The sequence below is a fragment of the Canis lupus genome, chromosome 1 (assembly GCF_003254725.2).
Source record: "Canis lupus dingo isolate Sandy chromosome 1, ASM325472v2, whole genome shotgun sequence".
Classification (NCBI taxonomy): domain Eukaryota; kingdom Metazoa; phylum Chordata; class Mammalia; order Carnivora; family Canidae; genus Canis; species Canis lupus.
This window is the reverse complement of record NC_064243.1, coordinates 79373043-79385615: the sequence shown is the minus strand read 5'-3', so window position 1 is coordinate 79385615 and position 12573 is coordinate 79373043. Positions and strand designations below refer to the sequence as shown.

Genomic DNA, 12573 nt, shown 5'->3' with positions numbered 1-12573 from the left:
GCTACTGGCTGCTGGGTGCAAGTGATTACCACTTGTGCTGTAGTAATCTGCCTGGCTTGCACACCAGAACCAGGAAGCAAAACCCTCCCCTTTTGTAAAGTCTCCCCAGCTCCCTCTATTGACAAAACCTTGGTACCAGTTGACAAAGGAGACTATTTAAAGGGCCCAGATCTATTTCTGTAGAGCAAGCAAAGAGGATGAATTTGAAGCTCAGAGACAATAAATCAAAAACAGTAATTTATTGCTAAATTCCCTTATCTTGGCACATGTTAGGTCAAAACATTTTTTTCAATAAACACCTGGTGGAAGAATACATAATTTATAACATATAAGAAAAAATAATGTGCTTGCTTTGCATATATCACATTAAGATCGAAACCCCAGGCCTAGCTTCCACTAGGACTGCTGTTGCTGAGCCCCACTCACATAAAAGTTCTGGAACTCCCCACTGTGTGGTAGGGATAAGACAAGGTGACTTCACAGCTTGGCTCAGCAGTTTGTGAAAAGTGCAAACAGAGAAGCACAGGGGTGCCTGGCTGGCTCAGCTGGGAGAACATGTGACTCTTGACCTCTGGGTGGTGAGTTCAGGCCCCAAGCTGGGTGTAGAAATCACAAAAACAAACAAACAAACAATTAAATAAACTTAAAAAGAGAGAGAGAAGCGCTAGCAGAGATCAGACGAGACAAAAGCAGCTATTCGCCCCACCCACTTTCTGTGTTCTTCGGGGAGAGGGGTTGCTTCCTTTGGCATCTTTCGGAGATCTTTCTCTTTGTCATGTAGATCTGCCAAATGAGCAAAATGAGCAATACAGTCAAGGGCAGTATTCAAAACTGCACTTAATAAAAAGTAAAGAAACATCCTGATTTCTTGTCATTCTTCTGTTGACACTAACTATTCAAAGATTTTAGGAGAGAGGCCCCTGCCATGAGTTATTTGATATTTCCTAACACAGCAGTTTCCTCTTTGTCTACTGACCCTCTGAATAGCTCAGGTTCCATTATTAGGATTCTCATTCCCTGTGCTGGGAAATAACTGCATAGAATCTCAATAAATATGGCCCAAATGAGTATAGAAGCTTTCTACATGGACACAACGTAGTGTTTGCTCATTAATGCCATCAATGCCATATTTATTGAGCACCAACTATGTGCCAGTTACCATTCTAAGCATCTGGAGTGTGGCTATGAACATAACCAAGTTCCTTTTCTTATGGAACTTGCTAACATTCTGGCAAGAACAGATAATATGGAACTTCCTACAGAGGCACCGTGGGTGATTTAACCAACTATTGAAAAGCTCCACTGGGAGCAAATAACCAACCCTAGAATAAAACGTGATTGTTGCTGGTGTTCTTAGAAAATAAGCCATCCTAGTGTAGAAACTGTATCACTCGAGTCTTCTAATTTTTGGTTCTTAGCAATGTTTCAAAAACAGTGCTGTGCAATGAAAACACGTGAGTTACATCAAGTAGTTTAAACCTTCCTAATATCTGGGTTAAGAAAGTAAAAAGAGACAAAAATTAATTTTAGTAACATATTTTGTTTAAACAATTACATTCAAAACGTTAGAATTTCAACATGTAATCATGATAAATTATTGAGCTATTTCATGTTCCTTTTTTGGGGGGAGGTGGTTATTAACTTTTCAAAATCCGTGTGTATGTGTTCTTACCGCACATCTCATTTTGGACTGGGCACATGGGACCGAGGAGGATCAGAAAACTGTCCACAGAGTTCTCCAACCTCTTATTTTGAGGGTGGAGAACGTATTTGCTGAATTAAATCGCTGAAAGTATCTGGGGATGGAGTTTTTACATTGCGAAGACCATCCATCACAGCCTTCCTTTGCACGGGCCCTCCAGGGTGCCCCGCGCGGGGAGAAGCCCATAGAACGTGTTTGTCCACTGAGGCTCGGGATGTCACCAAGAAGATCGGTTTTGCACTCACGGTGAAGCATCTCTGCCAATGTCTCAAGTTAGAGTAGGCAAACGACACCGAGAAACGAACATCTAAAACGGACCCTTATATTGGTCAACCCTCACCTGGACTTTTCCTGAATTCCTCCACGCCCCCAAAGGTTAGAGCCTCACTCACTAGGAAAGGCTACCAGCCGCGTACCGTCTCCCCGTAAACCAGGGAGCTACCCCACCCTACCCCACCCTACCCCTAGCTAGCTGGAGGAGGACTAAGGAGGAAGACGCTGTCGGCCTCGGGCCGCCCCTTCTCGCCACCGAGTCGGTCCTCGCCTCTTTAGCCGGTTCCCTAAAAATGCGCCCCCACCTGCCTGTGCCCCCGCATCCCCCCCACTCTTCCGGGGCTTATCCCCACGTCGCCGACCCGCCCTCTCTCGTGATCCGCGAGGCCCGGCCCGGTTCAGGCTTGACTTGAAAGAACAGGGAAAAAAGGGGCAGTCTTCTCCCGTCTGGTCCGGGGGGAAGGAGCATCCCAGGGGCGCGTGGGCGCTTCCTGTCCCGTGTCTGCGACTGGTACCTCGTGGACGCTGCCCTAGGGCGCGGTGCGGGCACCCCCTCCACAAAGTTTCCTTGGGAAGAGGGCGACCCTTGCCCCCGGGCCTCCAGCCCCACCTCGGGACTCGGCGGTTCCGCCCCGGGGCCCGCGAGCCGCGCGACTTGGGGTGCTTCCCCGCACAGCTGCTCGGGGAACCCGGCCCCGCGTCCGGGCTAAACGGCAATCACAGCCCCCTCGGGGTTCGGAGGGGCGCCCTCCCGCCCGCGCCCCGGGCTCCCTGCCCGGGTGAGCGTCTCGCAGCTCAGCCTCCCGCTCTAAACAAGAACAGGGGCCCGAGTCTGCGTTCACACGGAAAATTATGCCGGCTCCAGCGGCGCGTAAAATTGATGTGAACCGAACGGAGTGGGATCGGCGTGATCCTCCCTCTCTGGTCTCAACAGGGGTTTCGGCGCGTTACACAAGGCCGAGCTTGTCTCTTTAAGGAGACATTGGACCCTAATTAGTCCGCATTCCTGGCGCGGCCGAGGAGCAAGGGGCTGAGGGTGTTTGGGTTGGAGCGGGGGGCGGCTGGGAAGACGAGACTCGGAAGAGGACCTTCTGACCAGCGTCGAGTCTTACCGCCCCCTCCACCCTCTTTATTTTGCCGCCACCACGGACCGCCACCAACACCCAGTTCTGAGGATGCAGCCAGGGCAGCGGCGGCGGCGGCGGCGGCGGTGGCGGCGGCGGCGGCAGCAGCAGCAGCAGCACCACCACCACCAGCCGCCGCCGCCGCTTCTCCCAGGCCCACGTTACTTTGATTGACAGCTGAACAAATGTTTCCCCGGTTCGAACGCTCGCGCTAAGGAACGTCGGCGAAGACGAAGCTCCGCCTTGGGCGGGCCATCTCCGCTCCGCCTCCGCTAACCCCATCCCGTTCCGTTCATTGGTCCGAACCGCGGACGACGCCCGGCCCCCACGTGGGCTCCAGCCCGGCCGGCTCCGCCCCCCTGGCTCGCCATTTGTCAGCAGTGAAATGATGGGCAGTAACACAGAACGGCGATTAATGTTCAGCCGCCTCTGATTGGCTGCCGGAGACGCCTCCCGCGGCGGGGGTGGGCGGGGCGCTTGGAGAGCGCCCCAGAGCGGTCGCGTGGCGGGCCGGAGATTGTAGTCAATCTGGCCGAATCCTGGACCGCGGTCGCTTGGGGTGGACTACATCTCCCGGGATGCTCCGCGGTCCCTCCACGGACGGTTGTGAATATGTATCAGAATGTTAATGATTAGCTGCTGCTAAATTTGGTCAAAGAAGTCACCTACACAGAGCGTGTTGTTAGAGCTGTTCTGAGCGGGTGTTTGGGCTGTTGGCTGCTTTCTTCCCCCTCTCTCACACACTTGTATATTATTTTGAGGTGGTGTTCGCAGAGTTTGAAAGGAGAGAGAATTAAAAAAAAAAAAGCCGCAAGCGTTTCACTCTTTTATTTTTATAATCCCCTTCAATTTGGGGTTAAAAAAAAAAAAGACAAGAAAACAGGAAGGAAGAAAAATAAGGAAATGAGATGTGGTAAAAGAAGCTAAAAGGTGCCTTTTAAAAGATCGTTGCTGTGAAGTGAAAAAATCTCCAGAGAAACCAAAAAGCACCGCCGAGACCTCTTCCGAACCAAAGGAGTTTGTGTTTGCTTTTAGGAAAGAAGAGAGAGATCATTCATTCGGAGGAATAACAACCAATTAAAAGACAAATAAAAAAAAGTTTGGAGTGGGACGAGCGAGCGGGCGGGCGGCGCTGCCGGCGGGCGCTGGTGCGCGGAGCTCGCACTTTCCCGGCCCGGGGGAGCGGCGCGGCGGCGGCGGCGGCGGCGGCGGCGGCGCTGGGCTCGGCGGGCGCGCCTCGGCGGAGCGAACGGCGGAGCGTTGCCGCGGGAGAGGCGCGCCGGACAATGCCCGCGGCGGGCCAGTGACGCCCGCGAGGAATGCCGAGCGGCCCGGCCGCCCGCACCCAGCCGCCGCCGCCGCCGCCGCCGCCGCCGCGCGTTCCTGCCGCCCGCGTCACGCGAGACCCGGCGGGGGCCGGGACCGCCCGAGCCGCCCCTCGGACCCGGCCGGCCGCCTCCGCCGCCGCCGCCTCCGCCGCCGCCGCCGCCGCCTCCTCGGGGCCCTTAAAGCCAATGAGCCGCGCGCCTCTGCCCAGCGCAGCCAACTAAAGCGGTTTGGATGATTCGCGACCTGAGCAAGATGTACCCGCAGACCAGACACCCGGTGAGTGCGGGCGGCGGGGCGCGAGCTCGCCGGGCGCGGGGACTCCCCGCGTCGCCCCCCGCGCGCCGAGTTGTCCCCCGCACCCGGCGCGGCGGCACTCTGGGGGGGCGTCGAGAGGCAATTGAGTTGTAGCCATTTTCTTATTGTTGTCTTTGAAGCCCCGGGAAGCCGCGCCGAGCCGTTCGCCGGCCCCGCGCCGCGACTCCCCGAGCGGGGGGCGGGGGGCGGGGGGGCGAGCGATGGAGGAGGCGCGACTCCGCGCCGGGGCGGGGAGGGCGCCCTCGGCGGCGGCGCGGCGGGTCCGGCCGCGGCTCCGGGAGTGCGGGGCGCCGGCCCCTCGCGCCGCGGGCCCCGGGGACGCGCGAGCGAGCCCGCCCGCCGGCCTCGCAGGGTGGCGGCCGCGCGTCCCCGACCTGACCGCGGCCGGACGCCATGGCGCGAGTCCCCCCGACGGGCCAGTTTCGATTCCGGGTGGGGAGGGAGTGGGCGCGGCGCGCGGTCTCGAACCCGCGGGGTCCGGGCTGGGCCGCAGGACGCGGGGGCCCGGGGCCAGCCGCTGCCGGGCTGCGCGGCGAGGCGGGGGGGGGGGGGGGGGGGCGCTACCTGAGTTTTAATCGCTCTTTGCCTGCCTGCGCGGTGACCCCCCCCCCCCCCGGCGCCGCGTGGTGTGTTTTCTCCATCTCCCTGCCTCGCCTGCGATGTGGGCTAATTAAATATTTTATTGTTGTTCTTTAGGCACCGCATCAGCCTGCTCAACCCTTTAAATTCACAATTTCCGAGTCCTGTGATCGGATTAAGGAAGAGTTTCAGTTTTTACAGGCTCAGTACCACAGGTAACGATATTGACTCTAGCTGATCCTCCTGTTTGCTTAGCTCTCGTCTCCTCCCCCCCACCCCCCACCCCCAGTTTTTTAGGCCGCCACAAAGGTGATATTATTTTTACTTGTGGGCAGAAAGGGCAAGTCAAGGCCTCTTTTCCTCGGGCAGGTGTAAAGAAATTAAGCATTCCTCCCTTCTCCTGTAAATAAATAAAAAAGGAGGCAGAACAATCGAAACTGGGGAGACTTAGAAAATGCTGAGGCCAAACTTTCGATATTGATTTATTGGGACCAGGAGAATGGAAGGTTGGGAAGATTCTGGGGCCCTTTGACTTCCCTTGGTTCTTTATTACTCCGGGCTTGATTCCGTCTCACTTTTTTTTCTGCCATTCCACTGAAATACCATGAACGGAGAGCCCTGGGAAGTCGCCAGCGAGAGATTTCATTACTTTTATGCTGGAAAAAAATGTTTTCTTCTTAGAGGCGATCGTTAAGAGTGCCTTCGAAATATTTTTCTTTGCTGGCTTTTTAACGACGTGTAATTTTTATTTCTTAAATTCAAGAGCCAAAACGAGCCACTGAACCCGATCCACACTTTGCCCCTGGGTGGTGGTATTCAACTTGCCTCTGTTTTGGAGGGAACAAATAAGACATCATTCATAAGACACGCTTGATTCATATTTTCGTTAATGTCTTCCCCAAACGTTAAAGAAAAAAAACTCCATTGTCACATTTTGGGGGACCTAAATTTGTGCTTAGGTATGTAGACATTGTTGTTGTTTGTTTGTTTGTTTGTTTTTTCCCCTGGTTTCATTAAATGAATTTAGCAAATGTTCATTTCTGGATGTGGGTCCAGAATTAAATTGGCTAGAGGTTTTTTTTCCCCTTAAACAAAAACCCCACATTTGATCCTCATTGAAAGGGCAAGTCCAGGCTGGTTCCAATCACCCCTTTCTCTCCCACCTCTCCTTCAATAATGAGGGTGCTATTTAAGACAGTTGATTTGGTCTTTTCGTAGGTGATGATTTAGGGGAGGGAATGTGTATTTACATTTGAAGAATGTAAGTCAAGGTCTGCATTATACTTAGATTTCATTATGTCTTGAACAGCCTGAAGCTGGAATGTGAGAAACTCGCCAGTGAGAAGACCGAGATGCAGCGGCATTATGTCATGGTAAGAAAACTGTGTCACAGATTCAAAGTGCCTATTAGTTTAGGATACCAAAAGCAGGAATATGTTCAGATTGCTGGAGGCTGCAGGATAGATCGCAGTCACAGTGCCAGTGTAGTTGAGGTTGTGGGAATGTGATCATTAGCAACCTCGTAATTCTAGGATGTTATAACTTGCCTCTGACAACCAGCTTTGATTTGAATTTTCGAAAAGTTCAGCTGCGTGGGGTATAATCCTCTGTGCTTTGTTTTTAGAGATTGGGGGGGGGAAAGAGACCAACCTCGTTTATGTTTTGTTTAGTCACAAGCAAAATGTTTTTGCGTTAGTGGTTTTCTTTGTTGTTTCATTGCCCTTTTTCCAAACAATCTTAACCAATTTTTCTGTATACAGTGAAAATTGTAGTGTTTCATTTCTTTTAGAGAATGATGGCTATCAAAAGACACCAGACACTGTTTCAAATTTTTCTGCTTTTTATGTTCCTAGTGTGTGTGTGTATTTGCATGTGCTTTGTGTGTTTTCAGTTTCTGTGGTGTTACATTGGTTTGAGGAGTGTTGTCGGTCTCCTGTATAACTGATTTGTTCTGCCAGAATTTCTGTAATGACAGTTACACTACACATCCTAAAAAAAAAAAAAATCAGATCTGCTTTTTCAGAAGTCTTACGAAGCATGTTTTTATGCTTGTTCATAAAGGCTCCAGAGTAACTCATTCATTTCCTATCAAGACTTTTTTCCTTTCAATGTATGAACATGAGCGCTACACTAAAAATGAGAAACGGAACTCTGAAGTAGCACCACCTTTCTGAACAGATCTCTCAGAGCATCAGTATTTGTATAAGATGCTTGTCATTAAGCTTGTCCACTGTGCCTAGGAATTAGAATCCATATGGTACTAAATTTTCATCAGATCTTTTTGATTCATCTGCTTGTGATGTATAAAGACAACTGGAGATGTTAAGAATGCTACATGTGAACTTGATTTTCTTAGTTTTGTGAGTTATTCTCTTAGACTCTGTGTCTTAGGGTAGCTGCTGGTTTATTAAGCTAAGTGTTCCTCCTTAGCGGCATAGGTATTATGGATATTTTGCTTTAGGTGAGGCTTTTATGTTTGCTTTAAACATACTTTTGGGGCATTTGGAACAAACTAGGGAGACTGATGAAAGGCACGTAATTAATTGCTTTCCCTTCTTTGACAGTATTATGAGATGTCCTATGGGTTGAATATAGAAATGCACAAGCAGGTAAGTTATTTCTTTATAACCGTTTGAAATGACGTAATACTGTGCACTTTAGAAAGAAAATTGTATGTTTTGCAATTTTATTCTGCATGTTTTTGTGACTTTCTGTATTTTAAAAGATTACTGGAGAGAATACTATCTTTTCATATGTGGTTCCCCATCCTTTTTGCATTTTATTCTAATTTTAATAATTTAAAAATATGACTTAAAATGTCTGAATGCATATTAAACTTTGTCTACTTTCAAAAGCAGGATGCTAAATTTTTTTAAAATGTCTTGTTTTTTATTTTTTCGAAAGGGTTATTTGATCTATCTTGGGCATTGCAAACTTGTCCTAGGAGAGTGCTTTTCTTAAAAAATATTAAAAAGAAGAACTGTAAATTGCCTGGAACCTTCCTTGGCTTGGTGTGAAAGAATGGATAGAGGGTGCGCTGGGAGGATCACGACATCTGTGAAGCTACAAAAGAAATTGATGTAAAATAAAATCCTGGTACCAGTCCCTGAGGCTACTTAGTTGGGTCTTACCAGGAACTTTTAACTGTGCTTCCACAATTCCTGCAGTGTAAATTGAGCCTGATCGGAGGGTATGATAAGATTTAACACTGGGTCTTCAAATCTAGTAACTAGTTCAGCCAAAAAAAGAAAAAGACAAAACAAAACAAGAAAGATTATGATAAGTCAGAAAGTGTTGAAAGGTATGACTCAAACAGCCTTTTTTTTTTCTTCAGGAAACTGAATAAAATGGTTTGGTTTATATTTTCCTACATAGAGAAGTAGCGTATATATAAAAAATACTACTTGGCAATAATATTTCATTTTTAGCGATATCCTAGTGAAAGTGCTTCAGGTCTATCTCCTCAGCTATTTCAGGGTAGGTGTGTATGTATTTACCTGCTCGGAAAGATGAGGGAAAACCTAATGCTTTTCATTTCTTATTTATACTCATGGTAGATGTCATTACTTTCTAAGTTTAAAATGTATAAAATGATCACATATTATTAAGCTTTTACTACTTAGGGATTCCTTTCTGGATATACTTAATGCTTACAGATAATAGATCTTTCAGAGATGACTGTTGGACAGTAAAAGCCATCGGATAAACCATATTTGAAAACAGAAAGTTGGAAAAAAAAATGAGTTACTTGCACTGAGCACTTTTTATTTCAGCTACCTTTTTTTTTTTTTTTTAAACTTCACTCACTACTTAATTATGTCAATATACTAATAGCTTGCTGTATGTTAAAATTAAGTTCTTGTTTTGGCATCTTTGCCACTGCTGTGTAGATTCGTAATGTAAATATCTACTGCTTAAACAGAATCTGTCAAGCTTATGTATGGACTCCCCTTAGCTCAACCTTACAGGAATAAATTACATGAGAGATACTGTTTGTTAATTATGCTCATTACATGTCATTTTTGGTCCGAATCTTGTACGGTTGTCTTTTTTTTTTTTTTTTTTTTTTTGTCCTCCCCCCACCATCCAAGGTTAATTATCTTGGATGTCTTTTTTAAAGATTGAACCAGTTGATTAATGTTCTTTTATTTCTCCTCCTGTATCTTATTTACCACAACACTTAGTTTCCAGATCTCTTTTATACCATTTGCAGGTCTGAGAGGCACAGAACTTGTATTTGATTGTATGTATTTCTTTTGGGGTGGGGTGGGTAGTGTGTGAGATCCCTTAATTTTACACATTTTATACCTCTGTAATTCTGTCATCCTCTTGTCCAGGTGGCCTCAGATGCCATCCATTTAAAATTGAGAATGGAGTACATTTTCCCTTTTTTTTTTCCCTTGCTTTTAAATTCAATCATATCAAGAATCCTGAGGGCAGTTTATCACATTATGAAATACAGACAGCCCTGCAAACCACCTACTTATTATATTTTCTTTCTTTCCCCCCTTAAGCACAGAGGCATATCTGTCTTTATTTGTTTTCCTAGGCAGACAGCCTTGGTTCTTCTTGGCCTCTGTTCCAGATGCACTTGCTGGATACCCTCGTAATGGAAAGCGGCAATAATGCAGGGAAGTTGCCCTGCGGCATAATTGGGCCTAGTTCTCGAGATCGGGTTAGGCTTATTCACTTATTAGATTTGTGTCTCTGAAGGGTTCAAGAGGAGGAGTCCCCGGAGTCCTTGGAAGTACCCTAGTAATTGGTGGCCCTGATATTTGAAACCTTTGTGTATTTTTTGGTTAACGCTCCTGTTCTTCTTGGCTGCTGCCAGCCACAGAGTATTTATTTTTAGAGAAATTTTTCATTGGAACAGAAAATGATGGCTGTGATGGAGTCATGACTCTGTGACTGAGCAAATTGATAAAAGGATAAAAGCACAGAGCAGTGACAAAACAGGGCGGGGGTCTGGTACGATGGCCCCTCCCCCTTTCTGTATGATGTTCATCATCAGTCACCCTGTGTTGATTCTGATAGAGGACTATAGAGTGAAATCTATGGGGAATTTGTCATTCTGAAATGAAAGCTAATGTAATTAGTACCAATTAAAGTACATTTAGTAAATTGGATTTAATCTTAATTAAGCCTGCATAATGTTGCCAATTTTTAACAATTATGTTTGAGAACATAATTAATTTAAATTTTGGTAACTGAGTAAATAGCATTAGTCTGGTAGAATTAGTTGATTTTTTTTTTAAAAAGGGGAACTGGGTGACATGACATGGAATTAGAGCATAAAATATGAATCTAATTTCCAGTGCTCTTTAGTAGGATCGATAGAGCTGAGCAGAAGCTGGAAAAAACCCCAGAAAAGTTAGAATGGAGTGTTCTAGGCCATAATGTGAATTAATGCTTCACCACTGTCTTAACGTTCCAGCGTGAACATGAAGTTGACAAATGGAACATGGTTAGAAATGACACGTGTTTTATTGTGATGTCTTCATAATGGAGTTTTTTTAAATGAAAGAAGTTGGCCTTTATTCCCTAAGGGTTTCCCTAAGTGTGGGGTTTCTGTTTTTGTTTTTTTTGTTTTGTTTTCTTCCAGATGGGACAGTTGGCCATGGTTGTTACCTTTTTTTTTTTTTTTTTTTTGCTGATCACTCCTCTTTATAAATACAGGATGGCTTCTAAATGGGTCAGTGACCATGGGCAGAACAGGGTGATGCATGCAGTTGATAACATTACTAAATGCTGCTCCTTCCCATCCTTCACCTGTAATGCTGTAATTAAAGAAGACCTCCCTGATTTAATCTGACAGCAGCAGTTAACACTATAAAAAGTGAATATCAGATGTAGATTAGGAACAGTGGGTGTGTGAATTCCACCTATAGGAACTCTAAATGGAGATGAATATTACACATTTTGAGAACATCTCATGACTTTCTCGTAGTCCGTATTCTGTAATCTGAAGGTCTTTTTTGCTTTTGAAAAAAATTTAGCTTAGAATTTGAATTTTAGATTTAGAAAATTTTGGAAACTACAACACTTAGAACCTACCTTCACTTAGAATTCACCTAAGTGAAGTGAATACTGCACATTTATATACACATGTCTCTGTGTTTATGCACGTGTGTATATATGTGTATGTATGTGTATGTGTGTGTATAGATATATAATTACTATTTTTTAATCAGAGGAGAACTCCTGTTTCACTCTAAGCCATGTAAATTTTATCACAAGACTTGGGCCACAACCATTTGAGTGCTGCTAAAATATTAATTGAATAGAAATGAAAGGGCCTTGCCAGCTGATAGGATATCATAATCATAGCCTCTCTGGTCGATGGTAAATGATGATAAATGACATTAGGAACCTTTTAGCAAACTGTAATAACTACAAGGAGGGAAGCAGTATGGATTTGCATTATATCTGATACCCTCTAGTACCAAGTGGATTGCCAATACTGCTTGTTTAGCATTTTCTAAGGGCAATAGGATATTGATTTCTGACTTACAAGGAACAGCTCTATTTTCACCATTGAAAAGTATTGCAGGTTGTTAAGAAGAAATTGACTTGAAGAGGCCGACTGCTGCCCATCATGGAGCAAATAAAGCAAAACTGCCGAAGCATGGTGGAGCAGCGAGACGGGCCCTCAGCAATTTGTTGCTATTAATTTACCATGCTCGACAGCAAATCAATCGGCATCTACTTCATCTGCTGGAGAAAATGCTGTCCAGGGCAGATAAAAGGCTCGGCATGGTACAGAGAATAGACTGGATTGGCCAAAAGGAGGCTGCAGTTAATGTGTAAATAAGTGAAATCAAGTCCACTGTTGCGGAGGAAGCTGTCGTTAATTAGGTTGGTGCTTTTTAGCAAACTATTTTAGAAAGTAGCCTAGGATTTGAAGAGTAAAAAGAGATTTATTGAGGTTGAAGTAATATATGACTGACATGACACTCCAGCCTTGAGTGGGTTTGGTTTGAGGGTGCTGTAAATTTATTTGGGGACAGTGCTTGCACTGGAAATCCATTTGTTTAAAGTTCCATTTTGACCAGATTTCCCATAAGAAAACTTATTTTTTAAAGCTACTGCTAGTTTCTTGCACATTTCCCGTCTTAGATTATAGGTGCTTGGCTTTGGAGGATTAGGTGCAGGAGTAGGTGTTTGAGAATGTCTCTGGTATTCTCACACAGTGACTATATTTTTCAGAAATGAATGATTGAACTCTTGTATGGCAGTGAAAGTGAACGATTA

The 12573-nt window shown here is 46.0% G+C and overlaps 1 protein-coding gene across 12 annotated transcripts in view; it reads left to right on the top strand.

Annotated features, from left to right (window-relative positions):
- Positions 1 to 4511: 4511 nt before the first annotated feature.
- The window catches only part of LOC112644677 (transducin-like enhancer protein 4), a 142472-nt gene continuing 134410 nt past the window's right edge, over positions 4512 to 12573 (top strand). For 7 of the 12 annotated variants that reach the window (XM_049091783.1, XM_049091762.1, XM_049116501.1 and 4 more), the window contains exons 1-4: positions 4512 to 4704; positions 5440 to 5537; positions 6632 to 6695; positions 7887 to 7931. In XM_049091783.1, coding sequence (XP_048947740.1) covers positions 4660 to 4704; positions 5440 to 5537; positions 6632 to 6695; positions 7887 to 7931 — 252 coding nt within the window. In that variant the 5' untranslated portion in view covers positions 4512 to 4659. Of the gene's footprint in view, positions 4705 to 5121; positions 5176 to 5439; positions 5538 to 6631; positions 6696 to 7886; positions 7932 to 12573 lie in introns of those variants that run through there. The other 5 variants (XM_049091766.1, XM_049091781.1, XM_049091779.1 and 2 more) reach the window with 1 other exon arrangement.